The 23009-nt window shown below is 41.2% G+C and overlaps 2 protein-coding genes across 3 annotated transcripts; one reads left to right on the forward strand and one right to left on the reverse strand.

Annotated features, from left to right (window-relative positions):
* The first annotated feature begins 842 nt into the window (after nucleotides 1–842).
* On the forward strand, nucleotides 843–9251 carry clgn (calmegin). The gene is made up of 15 exons (XM_085410761.1): nucleotides 843–1061; nucleotides 3648–3905; nucleotides 4011–4084; nucleotides 4249–4307; nucleotides 5135–5276; nucleotides 5358–5439; nucleotides 5582–5774; nucleotides 5915–6104; nucleotides 6478–6591; nucleotides 6682–6838; nucleotides 7105–7320; nucleotides 7434–7550; nucleotides 7642–7771; nucleotides 7865–8004; nucleotides 8948–9251. Exons 2-15 carry the CDS (start codon nucleotides 3648–3650, stop codon nucleotides 9020–9022), a joined length of 1947 nt encoding a protein of 648 aa, XP_085266887.1. The 5' UTR covers nucleotides 843–1061; the 3' UTR covers nucleotides 9023–9251.
* A 2223-nt stretch (nucleotides 9252–11474) lies between these two features.
* On the reverse strand, nucleotides 11475–19724 carry scoca (short coiled-coil protein a). 2 transcript variants are annotated; one of them, XM_085410762.1, is made up of 4 exons: nucleotides 19483–19724; nucleotides 13974–14045; nucleotides 13775–13855; nucleotides 11475–13110 (listed from the first exon to the last, which is right to left on the reverse strand). In XM_085410762.1, the coding sequence occupies exons 1-4, from the start codon at nucleotides 19544–19546 to the stop codon at nucleotides 12968–12970; spliced, it is 360 nt and encodes a 119-aa protein (XP_085266888.1). In that variant the 5' UTR covers nucleotides 19547–19724; the 3' UTR covers nucleotides 11475–12967. The 2 variants fall into 2 exon arrangements, with proteins under 2 accessions (XP_085266888.1, XP_085266889.1); XM_085410763.1 differs by lacking the exon at nucleotides 19483–19724 and adding an exon at nucleotides 16103–16226.
* Between the last annotated feature and the right edge of the window lie 3285 nt (nucleotides 19725–23009).

A 23009-nucleotide genomic window follows, 5' to 3' on the forward strand; every position in this document is an offset into this window, starting at 1 on the left:
TCCATCCTAGAGGCTCACAATGAAAATTTTAGCATGTTTAACTCCACCTCCAGCTCGGCTTCCTGTCTTTTTATCAGGACCACCTTCACAGCAGGTCTCATACCATCATGAAAGCCTTCACTTTCATTCTTGCTACTGTCTTTCTACCACAAATCATCACTAACACGTGTCTAAATCCCCTCTACCTGCACTTTCTTCTTCATGTGTTGCTTTGGATGGTTGACTCCAGGAATCAAAATACTTTATTCATTCAAGAGGAAATTATGTTATATGTCATATTTAAAATAATCTACCTTCACTAGCTTTGGTTTCTTCTGTCTTCACCATTAGGTCTGCCTCCCTGTTCTAGTCTTGGTTTTTCCGATTTTCATTCTTCTTCACTCCAGAGAATACCTCCACCCTTTCAGACTCTCTTCTAACTCCTCCCTACTCTCAGGTCACAGGTTAATCTGCAAATCATAGTTCATGGAGACTCCTCCTTCACATCATCTGTTAGCTTGACCTTTACCCTGACAGACAAGAAAGAGCTCTGAACTTGTTTATTTTACTTTTTTCTCTAAATTTTGTATTAATAAATGTATTATTTAGAGAAATGTATTTTTCTCTAAATAATGTCATTAAGCTTTTTCATTTGTGTAATTTGTAAGCTATTTTTATTTATATATGTATTCATTTACATTTTTTTTTAAATATTCAATATTCAAGATTTGTTTAGTTATGTGTTTAATGCTGAGTGTTCCTTTTCAGTCATTTCATACTTATGAATACCGCTATGCTCTTAATTTCTGCGGTGCCTGAATGCACCCTTTACGCTTCCAGCCACCCTGGTGCGCATGCTCAGTCGCAAAGGAACCTGTCCTCAGCGGCGCACCGTTATCCGGGCCGAGCTGTCATCCACGGTCCATCTCCTCCAGCAGATAACCGTGCTCTCCTCGACTGTATCCTAGTAGTATTCAGCGGGCTCACCCCACATAACTCTTCCCGTGTTTTTGCGTGGAGAAGCAGTTTTCATCGACGGAGTTTTTTTTTTCTTTTCTCCGTGATATCCAGAAGGCGCAAAGGTTTGTTTGCGCTCATTCAATCTCTCTCCATCCTCCCTGTGCGACATCACTGCTAATGTAGCCAGCTAACCGTTGCTGTTCATTCATTTCTGCAACCGAAGAATGCGATATTCGGCGGCCTTTTGCTTTCAAATTAATTATTAGCATCTTTTAATTTAAACACCAGTGTGTGTTGAATTACCGGGCTCCTGGTACGAGCCCGTTAGTTTATTTCTGGCTGAGCTTATCTTGTGCTAACGTTTGCCGTTTGTGACTGGCGCGCTAACGTCAGCTAGCCGAGCAGCTCCTGCAGCCAGAGCCGCTCTCTGAAAGAGCCTGGACGTTGCTGTGTTTGGTGGCAGCCATGTTAGCGCCTCTGACCTTTTATTTTTTTAGTTTGTTTTTTTTATTCCTATTGTGTAAACGTGTGTTATGACAATGGTTATAAATGGAAAAATGTCACATTGGCGCTGTTTAGAGTCAACCAGATGCTGATAAGGCATATAGCCCCTGCACACTTCAGCAGGAGGACTGAAGCGTGACTGTGGGGTAAAGATAATGACAGCTGTTGAGTACTAGATTATGTCCAGTAATAAATCTGTTTGCTAAAGGGGGAGTTACCTGCATAACTGATAGACTGACACCAGGTAAGATATGGTCGATGTGTCCTTGCAGAGTATTAGCATGACAGGCCAAGTTGAGACACCTGAAGCCTAAAACCCCAAACCATAGACAGAATAAAAGATGGGTGTAGCTCCTTGGTTTGAAAAGGGAAGCCAGTGGGGAAGTGGCTTACCTAGTGGTGCTCCAATCCAAATTTTTCCAGTTCCAAGATAAATAACTAGACCTCACATGTCTGCAGATAGGGTTTGATCTAATTGAGCGTTGATCTAATGCCAGTATTTGATTGTGCTGTATTTCTCATTGTGTGAAGGAAACTAGGAATCATTCTCTCGGTGCTAAGGCAACATCAAGCTCAACTTAACTCTGATATACTGACGTTTTAAAATAAACTTAGGAACATTCATACAAGATTTTATAATTTGCTAATAAAAGCTGATAATTTAGTTTAGAAATTGACTCCTTTTATTTCAGTGAGAAGAATAATGCATGACATCAGGCGCAACACAAACAATATATATTTTTTAAAATGTATTGGTAGTTTTCCATTTCTTTTCTGTCTGAGACCTTTTACTGTTCAGCTGAAATTGTGCATCGAGTGTTTCACAACAAGTCACAACAGTGGAACCAGTGTCCTCCTAGCTTCTACCAAATATAATGTCTCTCTGAACAAATGTACAGAGGTATAGTAAACAAATGAGTCTTTGCTGAGCTTCTTGATCCTGGTACCACAGTTTCTAGTTGAATAAAAAATATATTCAAACATGAAGAAAATCAGTTGATGTTGAAGGTGTGAAATACCTCCAGACTGCTGAACCTTTGCTGTTAACTTCCCCCAGTCTAAATTAGCTCTTCAGCATAAATACAGGACATAGAACTGGGCTGTTTATGGGCTGTTTGTTGCGGATATCCCATCCAGCTTTTTGAGTGAGGATCTGGGCCATATCTTTGGTGCATTCCTATTCAATTTAATTATTTTTACCATAAGCCTGATCAGTTGCTCAGGCAGAATAAACTAATTTATTCTGCTATATTTTCAGTTTACTCGTTTACTCAACGTTCATTAAACATCACACCTTTAACCAGACTAGCGCACTTCAACCAGGCATTAGCATCTCCACATGGCTGTCACAACAGGGGAAGATGAAACCGTGATAAAACAGAATGGTTACACCCCATCAAACTTACCTGATTTTTAAATGTTGAGCTCTCTTTCAAACTGAGCTTCGCTTTCAGTCCAAAGATGCAAACACATGAGCAACAGCACAATGCCTTTAAAGATAAGACAGCTTTTTCATTATGCTGCTCTTTCATCATCTCTCCCTTATGTTCATCACAATCCTTTTGATCCTCCTGCACTCTGTTGTTAGCAAACAGAACAACACCAGTTTGGGAATTAAACTTAATTAGGAATTAAGGGAAAGCATGCCGCTGTGCTGTCTCCAGTGATGCTTTTCATTTCCTGCTGCTCGCAACAAGAGCGAGCGGGTGTGGGCTGATCAATGGGAGGTTATTGAAGCTGATGTTCAGCATGCTAAATCGCCACCGTTTAGATTTCAAATGCGTATTCATACTGTGCATGTGCTGCAAAAAATAAGAAAGATATTAAAAGATGTGTAGTGAAGTAGAGGTGTTGCTCCTAAGGCGTTTCTTCTGGTGGAAAAACACAGCAGAAAATGTGCAGATTTTTTATTTTAAGAGTCATGATCTGAAGATACACGTCCCTGATCTTGTAGGATTGTGTCCTAATGTAACCTCCATGTCTGTAGTTTTTTTTTTTTTTTTCCCCTCTAACCCTCACCCACTTGTCTCTCCTCTATTTTTATCCCTGACACGACACACACACTCCCCGTTGTTCTCCATAAATAAAATCCATCTCACTCACACCTGCCTCTTCTTCCCATCCCCCTCCCGCACCCTTTTTTACTCTGGCTCTAACACCATGCACATCCCTTATCTCACACTTCTGTAACCCTCCTGCTACAGATGAAATTGGAAAAAGGCTGGACGTGGCTCCTGCTGCTGCTTCTATCCACCCTGGCTGTGGCAGCTGTGGTGGCCCACGAGAAGCAGTCGGAGGCCGATGTTTCAGACGTCGTCGTTGACGACGACGATGATGACATGGGCTTAGATGAGGAAGAGTTAAAGGTCCTGATGGCGGAGGATGAGAGCGAGCAGGTTAAAGAGACGCACAGCAAGAGCACAGCCAGCGAGAAGGACACTGACTCCAATGTCTCCTTCCAGGTCTGGAGCAGAGCAAAAAATCAGGAAATCTAGTAAAATGAATTGAATCAGAAGATTATTTGATGGCTGCAAAGCCTCTTATTGTATCCTTTATTATATCACCAGGTAACATACAGGACTCCTGTTCCCACTGGAGATGTGTACTTTGCAGAGACATTTGATGATGGTTCACTGGACAGGTATTGTTTAACACACAAACTTCCAAAATACAGCCCAAACTTATTATATGGTCTCCCGCAGAGATTTAGCGGATCAAAGAGTGTTTCTCTGTGTGTGTGTGTGTGTGTGTGTGTGTGTGTGTGTGTGTGTGTGTGTGTGTTTTTCATGATGTTGATCTCCACAGATGGCAGCTGTCAAAAACAGTGAGGGAGGACGCGGATGGTGACATCGCCAAATATGACGGTTTGTTGCTGTTCTCTTCCTCCTATTCAAGATGCGTGTGGGCGTTTTCCTCACATCACGTATTCCTCATGCATGATTCCATTGTTTGAAAGGTCTGAAAATCGTATTTTAAGTTGCATTAAATTCAAAGTAACGCAAGTATATTGAAAGTACTAAACAAAACTATCAATTAAGCCTATAACAATCAAAGCAAACCACGCTTTAAGTCAGGCTCATTGTAACATATGTAAGCGCTCAAATTAGTACCTAAACCAGCCTTTTCTCTCATAGCCAACAGGGGGCGACTTCAGTGGTTCGAAAAGGAAATCCGACTCCTCTGGGTTCTGCGTTTAGTTCTACTTCGATCTTGTCATATCGGCAAAATGGCAAAAATGCTTGATTCTTCACAACAAATTTTCTAACCAATGGGACTGGTTGGCAGTTTTTAAATAACTGACTGAAAATTCGCTCAGTCAGTTATTAAATGTAACTTCTTAAAACCTGCAGAAATTATGCTTTTAAATGATGATGATATTTATAATAGTTGGTCTAACTTGTATAGTATTGGCCACCTTTTCTTTTTGGTGCTAATTGTACTTCATTTGGCAACATAACTGCTGCAGCATGAGGTTACAATACCTGAGCCAGAAACTGGTCCTCTTAAAGCTGTCTGACACACAGTGAGCACCACCACACATCCCAAAAAGTAGGCTTTTATGAAAAACGTTACCATATAACCCACAGGACTAAAAGCTGTGGCAGTAAAAATAAAACTCAGACTTGTTCAAAAGAGAGAATCGTCCATAATAATAAGTGTTACTGTCCATTTACCGTGTCTGTGGCTGCAGGGAAGTGGGCTGTGGAGCAGCTGAAGGAGAACAAGGTTCCAGGAGACCAGGGCCTGGTGCTGAAGTCCCGGGCTAAACACCACGCCATTTCTGCAATGCTGGACAAACCCTTTGTGTTCAAGGATGAACCTCTGGTCATTCAGTGAGTTCACACTTTGTCCCTCGTTATGTAGAGAAGTCGCAACCTGGACCCATTAAACAGTTTTGTTATGTGGCTTCGTAGGTATGAAGTTAATTTCCAAGATGGTATCGACTGTGGTGGAGCATACATCAAACTGCTTTCCGACACTGGCAGTCTCAACCTGGTTTGTATACATGTTTTATAATCCACCATAATTAGCAAAACCTCCAGATTTCTGTGCTGTAATCTGATATTTGTGGTAGAATTGGGTGAATTTCTCTAATCCACCAAATGCTTAAGTATTTTTTTTCTGTTCTGCACTACAGGAGCAGTTCCATGACCGTACACCCTACACCATCATGTTTGGACCGGACAAATGTGGCGAGGACTACAAGCTGCACTTCATCTTCCGCCACAAGAATCCTCTGAACAGAGACATGGAGGAGAAGCACGCAAAGAGAGCCGACGTCGACCTCAAGAAATTCTACACTGACAAGAAGACTCACCTCTACACGCTGCGTATGTAGCTAATTTGAAGACATTTAGCACTCAGTGTTGTTTTGTAGTATGATCTCATTTTGGAGTAAGACTCAGATTTCATCAGATGACATTAAAATCCACTCTACTCTTCTACTTTGGTCACTTCTGTCTGGCATCAGTCCTGAACCCGGACAACAGCTACGAGCTGTTTATCGATCAGTCGAGCGTGAGCCGTGGCAACCTGTTGGAGGACATGGTGCCTCCGGTCAACCCACCCAAAGAGATAGACGACCCAAATGACTCCAAGCCAGACGACTGGGACGAGAGGGCCAAGATTCCCGACCCAGAGGCTGTGAAGCCCGATGACTGGTGACTATAGTCTCCATACTAGTGTACAGAATGACACACAAGTTGAGGCTAGAACTGATGAGCGAAAATGTTCAGTTATTCTCAGTCTGGCTATCTGTCAGAACAACACCATCTACAATTGACAGGCAGAAAACTCTTCCTTGCTCTTATTTTGAAAGTTCAGTTCTGTCCATTTTGTTCATTGGTCTCTGTCTTTGCAGCTAAGCTTGGACAAACTATTTTGTTGTTCTTTAAACCACATCTTTGATATATATTGTGTGTCAACATTAGGAGTACAGCGGAGGTCATCAGATGGGGTCTTTATTGGGTAAAAGAGCTGAAATGTAAAAGCATATTAGCAAATAACAAACCCTGCTGTATGTGTGTAACAAAGGGATGAGGATGCACCTGCAAAGATCGAAGACCCTGATGCACTGAAGCCTGAGGGCTGGTTGGATGATGAGTCGGAGTTTGTCCCTGACCCCAATGCAGAGAAACCAGAAGATTGGTAAACAAACTCTTTCACCGTGGTCTTACAGTCATGCTAACTGGAATGAGGAATGGTTCAGGGTGACAGCTTGTCGCTGTGTTTCCTTAGGGACGAGGAGATGGATGGAGAATGGGAGGCGCCGCAGATCCCTAACCCAGCCTGTGAGACGGCTCCTGGCTGCGGGGTGTGGAAGCGTCCCATGATCAACAATCCTCAGTACAAGGGCAAGTGGAAAGCCCCCCTGGTGGACAATCCTAACTATCAGGTAACTATTGTTCTGTGGTTTTATACACATAACTTAAATTTATGTCACAGTGTCCACCAAGTTGCCCCTGCACGGTTGGTACTTTACGATTTTCATAGTTTTTTTAAATTAATTTATTATTTTTTATCTCTAGACAAAAGCTAAAACCGTGATGTTTGCTAATGTGTATTATTAGTACATCTTATCAGCAAAACAGCATTGGCCAGTATATTTGTATTTGTGGGTCCTTCTGACTGTATCCTCCATGCTTTGTGTTGTCTCCTAAGGGAGTGTGGAAGCCTCGTAAGATCCTTAACCCGGACTATTTTGAGGACCTGCAGCCGTTCAGGATGACACCATTCAAGGCTCTGGGACTGGAGCTGTGGTCCATGACCTCAGATATCTACTTTGACAACTTTATTATCACCTCTCACAAGGAGGTTGCTGACCGCTGGGCGTCTGACAGTTGGGGGCTGAAGAAACTGGTGGCCAGTGCTAACGAGGTCAGGAGCACGTGTGCGGGGTTGCTGTGTGCGTGTGACGTACCACAGAGCTGTCACGTTTCTGTGCAGAAGTTCTCACGGTTTACTCTTTGTCTCTCCCTCCATCTCAACAGCCAGGGATTTTTGCTCAGCTGATGATGGCAGCAGAGGAGCGGCCGTGGCTCTGGGTGATCTACATACTGACAGTAGGCCTGCCTGTGGGACTGCTCGTGCTCTTCTGCTGGCCAAAGGTACTAAGACCCTGCTAAACATTAATTTAGACTTCAGATCATAGGCGCAGCTTCCTGACTTTTGCTGTGATGTCTCGTATTTGCATCCCAGAAATCGGATGATGACTACGTGTACAAAAAGGTGGATCCGCCCAAGGCTGATGTGGAAGAGGAAGAAGAGGAGGAGGAGGAAGAGGAGGAAGACAAAGGAGCTGAAGCTACAGAAGCAGCACCAGCTGCAGGTGACACACATTCACCTACATTTATACTGCACTGTTCTGGATCATATTTTCTCCCCTTACTCTCCTCTTTGTTTTTTTTCCCTAATGCAACAGAAGAAGCCGAGGAGGATGCAGAAGCAGGAGGGGACAATGTAGAGGGTGACGACGATGATGAAGAAGAGGAGGAGGAGGAAGAAGAGGAGGAGGAAGGAGAAGAGGAAAGCAAAGCTCCAGGGAGAACATTAGAAGATGAGGTTGGTGTCATCTGTTCAACAGGGGGAAATGATAAAAAATTAACAGCTGTGCAGTCAGGGAACTTCTCAAGTCTTTGACATATTTTCTTTCTATTTACCACCAGAAGAGGATAAAATGAAACTATCAAGATGTGACTTAAGTTTAGCTTTAATTTAAGGGGTTGAACAGAAACAGTTGCTTAAATTGTGGAGGTATTACAGCCATTAATGCAGTGACTGTTTTGATTTGTCTCACTGTGCTGCTAAAAGCCCAAACTCACTCTCTGTTTACAAGATGACTGAAATGAGATCAAAATATGTTTTTAGAGAAAGTAGATCCAACAGATTTTCCGTAGCTGAACTGGTGGAAGCTTGCCTCTGGATCACTCAGGGTCTCTCAGCCTGTCTCCACGTTTGTTATTGGCACACTCGAGTCTGCTGCTGTCTGGGGCTCTCTTTGCCCTTATAGATATCCTGCAGTAGAGGTGGGCCGGTAGTCCAAAGCATCCCTTAATGAGGGGCTAATGTCCTCGCTCAGAGCGGTGCAAGCAGCAGTAACCCTAAGGGGGCAAAATATGAAAATCCAAACAGCCTCAAACTCCAAACTTCACTTCAGCTGACAGCGATACATCTGACAGGTTTTTTATTTTTTAGCTACACAACGAACAGAGATTTTGATACAGTACACATCACCTGTTTCTTCACCTTTTAACCAAATAAAACTCGACATTGCTGCAGAATTGTAACACAGCCACTAGAATAAAACTTTAATCTTACAGGTCACTTGGGAACTGTCGTTTGCGTTTGCAAGACGGGCTTTATGGTCAAAACTGCCCAATAACTCTCAACCTGACATGTCCCCAACACCTCATAAAGCTTTTAACATTTTAATAACGTGTCAGCTGCACGAGTGCTGTGGTACAGCTCCAGCATCAAAGCTGACGCTTCGCTTTCTGTCTCGCAGATGAAGGATGAAGGAGACGTTGCCGAAGAGAGCCACAAACAAGCAGTGAGAAAGAGGAGGGTACGGAAAGACTGAGGAGGCAAACGTCATGCCCGCTGTCTCCTTTCTGCCCCAACGGGGAAGAGGTGGAAGGGTCATCTCTGCCGCCGCCGCTGCTCCCTCCTCCCTGAGCGGAGCAGCATGCATTTCCTTTAACTGGTAGCCTGCTCTCACCCCACCGGCTGCCCCATCCACTCCTCCTCCTCATCCACCCACCCCCACCACATCCTGTACCATCCCCTCGTCTTGTTTCTCCCTCTTCCCATCTACTCAGATAAGCTCCCCAGAGAGTCTGTGCATTTAGCTGTTTACCCTCCTCCTCCTCCTCCATCCACTTTTCTTCATCCTTCTCTCCTTCTATAAGCCATCGCTGTCGAAACGCCTGTCAGCCCTAAAATGAAAAAGGCCCCGCCTCTCCTCCACCACAGTTCCTGCTCGCCGTGTTTCTTCTGCCATCATATCCTCTCCTCTCGGAGCAGCAGAGAGCGCCTGTGCGTTGTTCGTCCCATTTTTACCGCATATCGTAGGGGCTACTTCTCTCAAGTTAGACTCCATTCTCTCAGTGTCCTTTTTCTTTTTTTAAGAACGTGTTCAAGGACACCGTTTGGCAGATTTTCTAAATGTTCGGGTTTCAAGAGCAGGAGAGGATGCCGGGCTGTGAGGAAGGCTGTGTGAGATGTTACTACAGCTTCAGGACAGACAAATTCGTCTCAGCTTAGGGTTAAAGATTACCTCTTCTAAAAAATAAAAAAAAATGATATGTTTAGATTTCAGCTAGTTTGTAATGAGCATTAGTTCCTTTCATGTGTGTTTTATACTAAGTTATAGCATTTAAGAACTGAGGATTAGCACTGGTTACCATATTTATTGTTTTTGGTTGTAATTTCTTTTGCAGTACAGATAAATTTAATATTGCAGTGTTTTAAATGACTCGAGGCAGATTTCCTGAAACTAAAAGCCTCTGACGTGCTTACTTTGAGCCAAGGTCTGAAATCAAAGTGAAACTTCAGCGCTTTGAGCAAAAATAAGTACAGTTCAAGTCTCGGCCATCAGTTGGAAGACAGAACAAAAAGCCGTGAGGACGTGTCTCATTCAGCAGTGCTTTCCCAGAATCTATCCCGGCTAGCCGGAGGTCAGATCTAGTTTGCAGCCTGGGGAAGACGTTGACGCTCGTTTGTTTTCTATTACTGTCTCAAGCTTTTTGTAGTTCACCTTCTCGCCACACACTGGCAGATATCCCTGTTTACATTTGTTTGCAAATTGTACATTGCTCTTGAAAATAAACTTATTTAATAAGAAAACTTATTCTGGGATTTATTCAGACCGGACAAAGATGCACACACCCTCTGTAAACACTTTTATGATGACTTTATGGACTTCAACAGTTTAGAAATGAATGGTCCCCATTAAAGTCAAAAATAATGATAAAGCAGGGTATGCTTTAGAGGAGGCCTCACTCATCATCTCTGGTTTAAAGCTGTCAATGAATATTAGGAATTTGATTATACAATTTGCGTAAATAATTGATTATGGAGACAGGAGCACAGAATGCAAGGCTGGATTTTTCAGACGTGCTGTTGGGGTCGATGGAGTGCTGTGTATACAGTGTGTTAAAGTCAGAACAGCTGATGGGCGGGGGACTAGGTCAAGCTCTCTAAGCTCAAACAAATGCTGATGGTGGACACACTCATTTTGTGGCTTTAATATCCCTGTGGTACTTTTTTTTTTTTTTTTTATGGCAAACCAAAGAAAAATCATACCCCACCAGTTTTAATCACTGGACAGGTTAGAATCCAGCTGGAGGCCTGTGGAAAATGTGGAGTGCAGAGATTTAGAACTTTTAACTGTATTCTTATAAACTTTATAAATTTCATAAACCTAATAGTTGTTCTTGTCTTTCTGTGAAATAACAAAAACATTGTTTTATAAATGCACAACAGTCGAACGAGTATCAGGGTCACTTCAGGAAAAACAATCATTTTGAGAATAAAGTTGAGATTAAAGCCTTCTATAAAATGCCTGTGTAGATGAGTCAGTGAAATTTTACTTCAGAATCTGTTTTAATTACAAGGAAACGATTTCTCTTTTAGAACGCGAACGCAATGCGGCGATAAGGACGTCGAAGAGATGGTGCAGAAAGCTGCATCTGCTCAGACGGGAAAGAGAAAACACAAACTTGGAGTCCCGTCAGTCTGAGCCATGAACTACCTGGGCAATAAACTTTTTCTGTAATTTTATAGATTTATCATATTAAAAAAAAAACACAGACATAATGCTGAAGTTGTTCCTTTTTCTTATATTAAGACGTCTCAGGGGTTAAATCTTTAGTTAAGTGTGTGTAGCTCATGATGTCAAATGATTTTTACATCCCTGCTCTACAGTCTGAGAAACACAGCACCAACCAATGGGGGGGTGCCACAGTGGGTATGTCCAGCTTTCATTTACAGACTTCAGGTTGTACAGGTGACCAAAATAACCAGCGAGAGGCTCGATCTCAGGATTTTATTAAAACAGAATTTAAAGGCAAAGGTGCAGAACGTCTACATACAGGATGACACGAGGACGTGTGCAGGCAGGGCACAGGCAGCATGCTGGAAACAAATTAAAATCCTACTGTACAACTGTACAAAATAACATCAATAAATTACACCATGTACAGCACTCACTGCCTCCCTTCGCCTTCCTAATTCCTTACTTTACAAAAAGCACATTACTGTTTAGGATAATTGGGAAAATTCATTTTAAAAGCTAATTAAATCCTCGCTCAAAGTAAATTTCACCTGGCCCCTCCCCTCCACGTCCCTTTTTATCTGAAGAAGACGACAATGTGCACACCCTCCCCCCTCCGAGTACATCAACTCATCTTACGATCAAACCCATCTTGCAGGCCTGGATTAATGGATCGATAACACTCCAGGCCTCTTTGCAGCTTTTTGCTCCTGCAGTTAAAGGGGAAGGCAGGGAACAGATGCAACTTTTAGAGTATTTATCCCGTGGCTTTTGGAATTATTTGGACCAAACACGCACTATTAAGTTCACAGGTCTGCAAAAACACAGAAAATCCGACTTGAGTGATGATAATAAAGACAAAATCTGGTACAGAGTGCAAGTTTACAAGACTTTTAGTATCTGTGCTTTTATTTATATTGCTAACAAGCTTTCAAAGGTATCTGCACATCCTGGATCCACCTACTCTTGATTTAAAAAAGTTCTTGGTAACTTTATACAGTCTGGTTTTCAGTGATTATTGATTTATTGACATCTCAGTAGATATGCTAATCGGCCAAACAAACAAACAAAAAAACATACATAAACAAATATCACTCAAACATGCCAAATACACTCTGCATAATACTGTTCAGCTTGCCAGCTTTTAAGTGGAGGAACACAGTCGTGCTTTACAGAGACAAGGTGACATCCAAGACCTGAACAGATCCAGCTGTCGTACAAAATACTTTACCAAAAATAAATAAATTAAACCAGTGCTGATAATGAGGTTCATGGTCAAAGAGGATCTGTAATATCTGTGGTTTGTTTTGGGGTCGCCTTTAAACAGAACACGTCAAAGGCGGGACATTCGCAGGAAATCAGAACCGGCCTCAAACAGAAACACAGCTTTGTTTTGTTTTGTTTTTACACATATCGGATTGACAGCGAGCATTAGGGACAAACTTGAGGTAAGAAGACCCTCAACCTCTTAATTTACTGTTATTGAGTTAAAGGGGTGACATCTACTTTGTAGTGTTTAGAGGAAGCTGATGAAAAACAGCCCTGGTCCAAATGAAATTATATACACATATTTCTTACATCTATAAGTCCGTTTATGGGGTTATTTGATATTTATTTTGTTAGTTTTGACTCGGGTAAGTGGTTAAAGAAACTCCCATATCTGCTGAGGAAACAAACCCCTCTCCACGTCTCCATGATGGGTTTCCTCTCCCAGCTGCTGGCCCAGGACTCCAGCTTTTTACTGAGGGTAACTCACTTCCTCTTGCTCTTGGTGTCGGTGGTCTGGAAGACGCTCGAGGCCGACATGAGGTTCTCAATGTACTGACCGAGGACCTGGTTCTCAGACTTTAGCTTCAGGTTCTCCTCTTTGACTGCATCGACTCGTGCTGACAGGTCTGGGACAAAAAAGGAAATGGGCAGCTAAAAGGCATACTCTTCCCCATTAGGTCCCCTTTCTTAGCATTTACTGACCCCCTGTACAATTTTTGTCACACAAATTATCACTTAATTATTAGTATTTAATAGATTCGCATTTATCCATCCATGTTGTAAATGGGCCTGGGTCACTCAGGAAGCTGTCTAAGCAGACATGCCCAGACCCATCTTAAAGCTTTAGATGTAGAAATTTACCAGAATACACACTGAAAGATCAACATGTGACTTATGTAAATTATTTCTGTATTTTTTCCTCTATGAGGATTTTTTTTAAAAACCCAAACCAGTTTTTTACTTATCAAAATCTGCATTTAATGCTTTACAGCTCATGCAGTAAGAAAGAATACGTAAAAGGAGAAAAGGCAGCTGCACAGAGAGAAACGTCCAGCGTGTTAAATCAGAAACATGTGATTTTTGGGGGTTTTATTGAATCTGTTTTAGGGAACAAACGCAGGATGTACATACAAAAAAAGGCCCTCGGATATCAGAGGAAGTTTCCAGATATAAAACCAGAAAATGGGCAGCGTGTTGTATCATTTTAGAGTGTTTCATCCATGAGGTCATTGTTCCCGTCTGGTAAAATTTAATTTGTGTGTTAAGAGGGTTTGTTTTTGTTTTTTTTACCTTCCAGTGTGTGCTGAAGTTCCAAAACCTGATTTATCAACCTCGTCTTCTCCTCAACTTCCACCTGATTCTCCATGTCTCCTGAAATAACAACAATACACGTCAGCATCATTATTATCATATTATTATTATTAGTAGTAGTAGTAGTAGTATTTCTACATAAGCTAACCCTGAGGGAGACTGTTTCACCCACACGTACCATCTATGTCGCAGTTCATGGTGATAAGCTCGTTCTCCTGTTTGGTATACAGGGCTGCAGATCCACCATCCACTGTGAGACAAAGAAAAGCGCCGTTATAGCTGTGAGTTGTAACATGGAGTTTATATTTAAGAGGCACTGTACAATCTCTCTCTCTTTTCATAAACAACAGTAAATATGGTGCCATCAGTGTTTACATTTTCATGTCAGTAGAGTTGGTGTGTCAGGCAGGGTGGCCTACTTACATTACAGAACACGCGGACAAGATTCATATGGGGAGGATATAATGGAAAGTCTATATAAGACAGTGATTTTAATTATTAGCAGAATCACTGAACATTACATTTTAGGTTGATTATTATATGCTCTACAGATGACACACTTCCAGCTGTAATGATTCCCCCTTTTGTTTACTCTCAGTCTTACTGCTGGGCAATATGTCCAAAAACTTGAATTTCATATCAGTGGATATCAGTGATCATTACAATATAAGACAAATTCCCTTCAAGTTTAAAGTCACAGTGCTGAAAAATATTGAAACTGCTTCTGGGTAGTTTTCTATATTGTCATAAATATCATTATCATAAATTTTCTTGAATTACTGTGACATAACTTTGAAGCTCTACTGCTCAGCTCCCTGGCACTTTGTTAGTTCATGTCTCCTGCCAACACGAGCTGAGGTATGAACCAGACCGAGACCTGTTCCATCCTGCAGTGTAAAGCCAGGTTTATTCCAATCCTAAAGCACTGAAACTGGGTTACCACAGTAGATCATCTGTCTCCATCTCTCCCTATCCTTTTGTTTTTGGCCAGTAGTAGCAGAGAATCCACCAGCACCCTGTTGTCCAACAACACGGGAAGCTGCGTTTGTTGATTTGGCCAAGATTTTACACGGGATGTCCTTCCTGTCACAATCCTCCCCATTTATCCAGGCTTGAGACCAACACTAGGAGCACTGGCTTGTGACCGGGTTGCACTCTTGTCAAGTTGCCTTTGTCTTAATAAACCTATTAATTTACTTATTACATAATTATAAAGAGCTCACTCATTTACTGATAGTCTGCAGAGATTAAGTGCCTTAACTGTTACAGTAATTCATGACTAATTCTAGACCAAACAGTGACACAAAAAGGATTTTTCTGAATAAGGATGACAGCATTTTTAACCTTCCTACACACTGAGTATGTACTCAGCTCATCCCTAAAATTATAATGAGTGCACCAGCAGCTGAAATAACAGTTACAGTTATTTTAATGCGGAGAATGCTTTATAAAGACTATCATAAGATATTTATTACTATTATTCTACTGTTATTATAAACTATAGAGAATTTGGGAAATTTTGATTCAAATTAAATGCACTGTATCAGTGATTTAACTGATCAACAAAGTAACTTTGATCGTTTGTGTGAATAGTGTAATTTTGTTTGGCTTGTTTGGATTTGGTAACCGTTACCGTGTCTGAGTGAGTGATGATAGCATGATGGGAGCACACACCGCACCCAGGCTGAGAGTGCTGTGGTCATACTGCATCAATAAAACGCGTGTTAGGAGCCAAATGCTGCTTTGGATAAAGGCGCTCATTAGTTCGCCGGTCTGCCGTCCAATAATCGAATCGATGCTGACACTGAAGCAACGATTAAGCAGCAATGAGCGCCAAAACATAGCATTTAGCTAAAAAAACACATACAGATACACAAAGCTCCACCTCCTAGCACATCACGATTCCTACTCGAAGCCACGGCCGAAACATCGGACAAGGTGCTGGAGGCAGTTTTCCCCGACAACACAAGCCAAAACAGCACAAATGTGTCCGATAATGGGCGTAGATAGATTAGCTCCATAAGCTAACTAGCTCAGTGGCCAACCAAGCCAACGATTCTGAAACTTAATTTACTTTCAACACCAAAAACGTTTAAACGCGTCATAAGAAGAAACCAAACAAAACCACCTGGTCTGTCTGATATTTAAATTTTCGCTGACAAATAAAATTTACACCGTGGCACCGAGCGAAGAGCAGCTAACTGCTACAAGCAAATTGTTGGCTAGTTTTAAGTTCAGACAGAAATACGTCCCGAATTTTTATACTTCGAATTTAGGAACACAGCAGATGTAGGAGTATGAACTCACCTAAAGCAACAAAAAAAGTCTTCTCCGATTAGCGGAGTTACCCTTGCAAACAGACACACAGCTGTGATGATGATGACGAGGAGGAGGAGGATGACGATGACGGCTACATCGCTGTGTGTTACCACACCAACCGACTAGTGATGGGTCGTTCGCGAACGAAATGGCTCTTAGAGCCGGCTCTTTGACGTGAACGACGCGAGCCGGCTCCTTATCGCGAGCCGTCACGTGGGTTTTTTTTTTTTTTTCTTTTTCTCAGCCTCTCTCTCGCACTTTTTTCCCGCTTCACTCTGCACGCGAGCCTTGTGCTTTACGCTGGGCAGAGGGGGGGAGGGGCGGTAGTTACACTCAGTAGCACAGGAACAGAGACAGAGAGAGAGAAAGAGAGGCAGGGACAACAACATAAGAAAGGTATAGTAATCATCCACAACTATTTTCGGTTGCAGATGATAAAGGATTCAGAAAGTTTATTCATGCAGGTCCATATGACAGAGAATGTGCATCTTCTGTTTGTTTTCATATTATAATTTATATTTAATTGTGTTGTGGTTTGCAGTGTTTTGTGTTCTTTTCACTTTAAATTTGTAAAAGGAAAAAGCTGAAAATTTAAATAGTTAAAACTTGAAATGTGAATAGTTGATTTTTGTATTATATGATTTATTTATTACATTTTATGTGGAGTGAATAAATAAAAGTATATTTACGGTGGCCCCTAGAGACAAAGCACATACAAACTTCAAATCACGTACGAACTCTGAAGCATGTACAAACTCCAAAACACGTAAAAACACGTACAAACTCCAAAACACGTACAAACTCCGAAGCACGTAAAAACTCAGAAGCATATAAAAACTCAAAACACGTACAAAAGACAACAGAAGTGCTCCAGGATGCTGGGCACAGTGTTGAGCCTTTGTTATCTTGTGGCTACACAAGCCAGCAAGTACCAACGACCGGATTTGGTGTGTGGTAATAACAGGTAAATGAACTTTTTTTTAAATTATTTGAATATATATGAGTGCCTGTGTATAAATACACAAACAATACACACATGCTTTCAATTGTGTAATTTAAGTGATCTAGTAGCTCTGCTTTGGAAGTTCAGTTCATGCTAGAAATGTGTTTTGGAGTTTGTACGTGTTTTGTCTCTAGGGGCCACCGCATATATTTATATATAAACATATATAAATAAAACCACTTTTTTTACGTTAGTAATTCCTTTTGTGCATAATTTTATATTATTGTTAATAATAAATTAATTAAAGCAACAAAACAACCTGAAGAGCCGGCTCTTTCTAGTGAGCCGAACCGAAAGAGCCGGATCTCTAAAAAGAGCCGGAAATCCCATCACTACAACCGACAGGGGGAGCAACATACCACATGCATTACGCACCATCGGAGACTTTCTCTAAACTTCCGGTTTCGTGATGTAACAGAAATGTTGGATTTCGTGGGTTTTTATCATATTTTCATTTTTATTAAATATGTTGGAATTAGTTCTATTTTAGACTCGCAAAATACCTTTATGTGGGTTTGCCACAAGGCTACTAATCCACTTTACGGCACCTGCCATTTTGATTTCAGGCATGAAGCCAGCAGCAGCTGAGACTGTGCCCTTAACCAACCCAATCAGCATGCAGTCTAAGTATAATAAAATAAATTAATGAATAAAAAAGAAGACTCGCCCAACCAAAGTGTGGGGTTGTATATGTAGAGCCAGATGTAATATATTTTAGCCGTTTAGCTCTATTCAATAAGTGTTATGTCACGTGAGTCCCCTGAATTATACCCTGTTTCTTAACAATGAGATATGTCAGCTCTGAACACACACACACAAACACACACAGCTTTCCTAACAGATGCTCGTGCTTAGAAACCCCAGCGCGCGCACACACACACACACACACACACACACACACACACACACACATCTATGCACATCTACAGTTTTCTATGTGAATGCATGAATGAAGTGTTATCTGACCTGTGTGAGCATTATTACATGCCTGCATGTCTGTCTGTCTGTGTGTGGCACCCCTGTGGCCTCAGCTCCATATGCTGCTGCTTGTTAGCCAAACCCAAACCCTGTGGGGGCACTGCTGCCTCAGCCAACAGTTGTCTGAGGCCAGTTTACCCTGTATCCATCCTCCTGTGCGTTCCTTTCTGCTCTGTGGAGTGTGTGTGGCTTCCAAGGTCTTTATGAGTAGCATTCTAGGATTATTAGGTAATAGGAAACTGGGTCTTTAGAGGGGATTTGTAAGAGGAAACACAACACAACTAAGGTTTCCAGTTTGCATAATTGAGGGTGTATCTGCTTTCACTGGCAAGTGGGTAAAGACCACACAGACCACAGATTAAATTTAGGAAACCCTGAGATTCTTTGTGTGTCAGAACTGAATGTGAAAAGCAAGGGATGGATCTCACTGTGAAATTGCACACTCAGTGGCTAATGGCTTGTGATTACAAAATTTTCCATAACCAGAAGCTACAGACATCTTATATATTGTCTGTGATTTGACACAGGCAGCTGAGCAGCATCTAACTGGCTAAACTGTGTAACTGAACTGTAAGACAGCTGCTGATGTTGGTACCTTAATAGTAACACATATATTAACAAGACAATAACTGTTCAAATTAATTTAAAGTTTAATTAGTGCATCAACTTCCACAATAAGTGTTCCGGGCATTTCAAAGTCCGGGCTTCATAGCAGGAATTCACAAACCTGTTGATGATTCTGAAGGTGACTGCAGCCATCTTTATTTACAGTCTGTGGCGTCTACTCTTTTCTCTTTGCTTACATGCTGTTCTCGAGCTACTTACTTCAACTCTAAATAAAATATTATAGTTTGAGATTCATGTGTACATAGTGAAGATTAGTAACAATCGGAGAGTGTGAAATCCAAGAAGTAAAAAGGAGCCACACCCCAGCCAGTAATGCCACACACCCATATAAACACTGTGGTATTGTTTCTACCTTATAGCCCTTTGTGCAGTCACATGCTTGTAACATTAAAAACAACGGTCTCTGACCGTTTGCTCCAGGTAAAATAAATAAATAAATAAATAAATAAATAAATAAATAAATAAATAAATAACAATAATAATCAGAACATAACCTCACCTGTAACCCAAAGAGCGCATGCTTTTGAACAATAAGCTGTTTTTTAAAGCAACTTTTTAGTTTTAAAACATAGAGCTGCACACTGGAATCAGTTTAATAGAGGGGGGTTAGCTCCTGTCTTAGTCTTGAGGCGACTATCTGTGTAAAACTGTGACTGACAGACCGACGTTTACAATCTGGTCGACTGGCTGCAGGCTAAAAGCTGTTTGTGCAAATAGAAATAAAGGACAGGTTAGGGCTAAATCTGAAGAAGTGGATTACCTGTATCGTCTGCCAGAGAGATGTTAGTGAACGTCCCATCATCCTCGTCCACTGTGGCCTCCATGGCCTGAGTTTGCTTTTCGTCCTCCACTTTTATTCCTTTCTTTCTTTGATTATCTCACAGAGTCGTGAATGTGTGTTGATCTTTCCGGGTTTTGTTAGTCTCCGTTTCTTCTTTCTGTTTGTCTGTTCTCCCCCTCTGGCTCTGCCTTCTCTCACACACACCTGCTGCCTTGAATTGCTTGCCACGGTTACCTGCTCTACCTGCCTGGCAGCTCCGGTTACGTGGCTGTCGTGGGAATGGGTCACCATGGCGACCATTTGACCAAAACACGAGACAGACTGCTCAAGCAATAAAGCTATCGGGGGTCAAAGTTTAAGCTCCTGTGAAATGGAGTAATGGCGAAGAGGCACATTTAAAGTATCTTCAAATTAGGATCGTGAGCCATGTGAGCACACTGCAGTCCCCAGCTCGGTGACTCGGGACAGTATGCTCCTCAGTTTTTATTTATTCATTCATTTATTTATTTACATGAGGTTTGAATTTGAAGGCTTCAGCTGACTTAAAATGACCGGAGAAATCTTTAACGACAAAGAGCAGTTTCCTCAAATCTGCGGTGCATCCTGCACTCTGGTGGCTGAAGCTTTGCACTGCAGCTCACTATCCACTGTCTGTGGACTAGAACAGGGGGGTCAAACTCATTGTAGTTCTTAGGAGACTTCCTGCGGGCCAGAGCCTGGATGAATTATCCTGTAGGCATTCAAGGCATGTTCCCAGGGGTCCATGTACAGTTAGAGGCCCATCCAGGAAACCGTGAAAAATAACTTGTCTTCTCTTAAATGTTAATCTTAAAACTATATCTTATCAAAACATAAATAAATATGTTCTTGAAATGACAAAAGCGATATAACTGATAGCCTGTATTTTACCTGGCTCTTTCTCCCCAAAACTGCTGAGGCTAGTAGTTTCTCAAAGTCCTCCAGCTAGTAGAAAGAGTACGTCTGAAATGAATGAATCAGAGAAACAAGAACGTCGATCTTTTATTAAAATGGCTATTTTTACTTCAGTTTAACATTCTAACATCTCTGCTCTGAGTAGCCCCTTGAAAACGTATTACCATATAACACTAAAGGGATGTTTTATAAAAACAAATGTTTTAAAAATTATCTGATACCCCTACAAAATATTGTCTCTTATTTAAACTTTTACATGGATGATATTTGAAATAATAAAGATCAAAATGCTTTCTTAAAGATGTCATTCGGATGGATAGCTGACGTTTGCAAATGTTGTAGGAATGCTCGCTGTTAGCTGGGTTATTTGGGTAACAGATTAAAAAGGGTTTGTCTTATGAAAGATTCCTACAGTGGTGTATGTCCTGAAAACATTTTTATTTTTTATCTCAATAATGATAAAGCCTGCTGTGTGGCACAGACCAGCCAAGACATTTGCAGTTCATTCTTAATGGCCAAGGTTCTAATATTTGATTCATCTGTTAGGAACCTTTAAACAGCCGGTTCCTGTGTTTGTGTTTTGCCCTTATACAACCAAGCTTGGTTGTGTGATCATTTCACCCTCTGCTTTGGCAGCGGCCAATGCTCTAATGGTGAGGCTTTACAATGCAGTCCCCAGAAATAATGTTTAATGTCACATCGGTGTCTTTTGTGTGGAATTTATGGTGCAGACACAGGGAACACCATTAATGCAGATACCCACTGCAGCTGCATTAATCCAGTATGAACAATGGTCAGAAACCTAAGGCTCCAGAGCTGCATGTAGCCTCCATCTCTGCTGGCTCCCTGTGGCTTTGAGAAAGAAAAAAAACCCCACATGAATATGAATACTTTTTTTAACATTCCAGTTTTTATTTATGGTTTCTATAAGTGATTCTTTATGTTCTACAGTTGTATAAATGTGTATCATATGCACCAAATAAAAATAATAGTATGTGAACCAGAGCCAACATCTTTCACCTGGTGCCTTATTAAAGTGGCTGGCATAAATGAATGCACACAAATGTCTAGTCCTGAGCTTTAGACTCCAAATCCCCCCTAAAAATGACAGGAAAACTGAGAATGCAACAGGACCTGGGCACATTTATTTGCCTTTTACTGTTGTGATGGCTGAAGTTACAGCCACTCATATTGGGTAACATCTATCAAACATCACAGCGCTACAACAGACTTATACATAACACTACACATAGTTGTTTTTCCTTTAAATATAGGATTTAATTTACAGGGTAAAAAAGAATTGGTTTTGGTGTAGTGTATTCTAAAATAAGTGTGCACATTTTAGTTTATAGTGTTATGTGTATGATTTAGTCTCCCAGAGTCTGTTGCTCCCAGCCCCTTGAGCTAAGAGGTGGAAAAGGGGTGGAGCAAGCCTATATGGAGACCTGCAAATTGGGTCATACCACAACTCTGGATCATAGGGGGGGGATGGAATTTGTTATGTTGGTTTTAGTGAGTTGTACCCTTTTTGTGTCCTTGTGGGCTGATCAGCTACTATTTAAGTTTTCCCTTTGTCTCATTTCGGTAGGTCCGATTGTTTGAGTTACTAGTATTGGGGCACGCTGGTTTTTGAGTTATGTTCTGTTACCTTGCCCTTATTTATGATTTAGATTTTTGTATAATTTAACCAAGTTTTTTTAACAGGGTAAATAAATAAGGTAACAAACCCTTTTCAGACTTTAACCTGTGCCTGACTTTCCTCAGTCCATCACTACTGATACACTTGATCTGCAGCTGGACTTTAATCAAACTCATATTGAAATTGTCAAGAGCTGTTAAGCTGCTATGTGTTTTAAATATTACCAGACTGGTGTATTTTAAATTTGATTCATATACACAAACACAGCTAGGACCTGCACAGCCTTATAGATACACAGAGACGCTAAACATTCTGATATGAGTATGAATATGTTCTTTTTCTTTTCGTTTGTTTGTTTGCTTCAAATGCAAAGTTATGGAGTCAAAGTTGAAAGTTAAAACTTCCATATTTTAGGCTTTTATTTAATCGAGTCTGTTTTTGTTTCTAAAAGTGTTTTCTGTGTGAATGTTCAGTTTGCACTAAAAAGGACGTTTTTAAAAAAGAACAACAAAAAGAACAACAAAAGCGAAACACAACATCAAGGACCTGAAGACCTAAAACTTTCTGAAGTTTGCAATTAGCATTTTGAATAGGAATCACTGATTAACCTGACATTTACCTCTTCGAACTGTGGTAAGAGGCTGGAGCCCACATTAAATGTAATTACTGGGGTCAGAGCACCATCTTGTGGTCAGATCACTCACAGTGCAGCTAAAACGATATTATACATCAGGTGTGCCCAACAGGAAGCCAGGATCTACTCCGGCTCACTGGATGGATTTATAAATGTGAAAAGTGAGGTCATTAATTGTTCCAATTTTCATTGTAATGCTGGTGTGATAATAGCATCTTAAATGTGGAAAGCATTTTTCTCAGTGAGTTGTCTGATTAATAAAGACTGAAATGCTGAGTTTGATTACCAAAACTCAACATG

Source organism: Rhamphochromis longiceps, linkage group LG6 (assembly GCF_057381845.1).
Source record: "Rhamphochromis longiceps isolate RC_006_pf linkage group LG6, R_longiceps_female_GT1.1, whole genome shotgun sequence".
NCBI lineage: Eukaryota > Metazoa > Chordata > Actinopteri > Cichliformes > Cichlidae > Rhamphochromis > Rhamphochromis longiceps.

Bases quoted from the DNA above. Each gene is read 5' to 3' on its own strand.
- clgn (XM_085410761.1), top strand. From the start codon at position 3,648: ATGAAATTGGAAAAAGGCTGGACGTGGCTCCTGCTGCTGCTTCTATCC. The intron at 5,440-5,581 runs GTTTGTATACAT...TCTGCACTACAG, and splicing joins ACACTGGCAGTCTCAACCTG to GAGCAGTTCCATGACCGTAC. The intron at 5,775-5,914 runs GTATGTAGCTAA...GTCTGGCATCAG, and splicing joins GACTCACCTCTACACGCTGC to TCCTGAACCCGGACAACAGC.
- scoca (XM_085410762.1), bottom strand. From the start codon at position 19,546: ATGGAGGCCACAGTGGACGAGGATGATGGGACGTTCACTAACATCTCT. The intron at 14,046-19,482 runs GTAATCCACTTC...TTTGTCTCACAG, and splicing joins CTCTCTGGCAGACGATACAG to TGGATGGTGGATCTGCAGCC. The intron at 13,111-13,774 runs GTAAAAAAAACA...TTTTTGTCCCAG, and splicing joins ACTTCAGCACACACTGGAAG to ACCTGTCAGCACGAGTCGAT.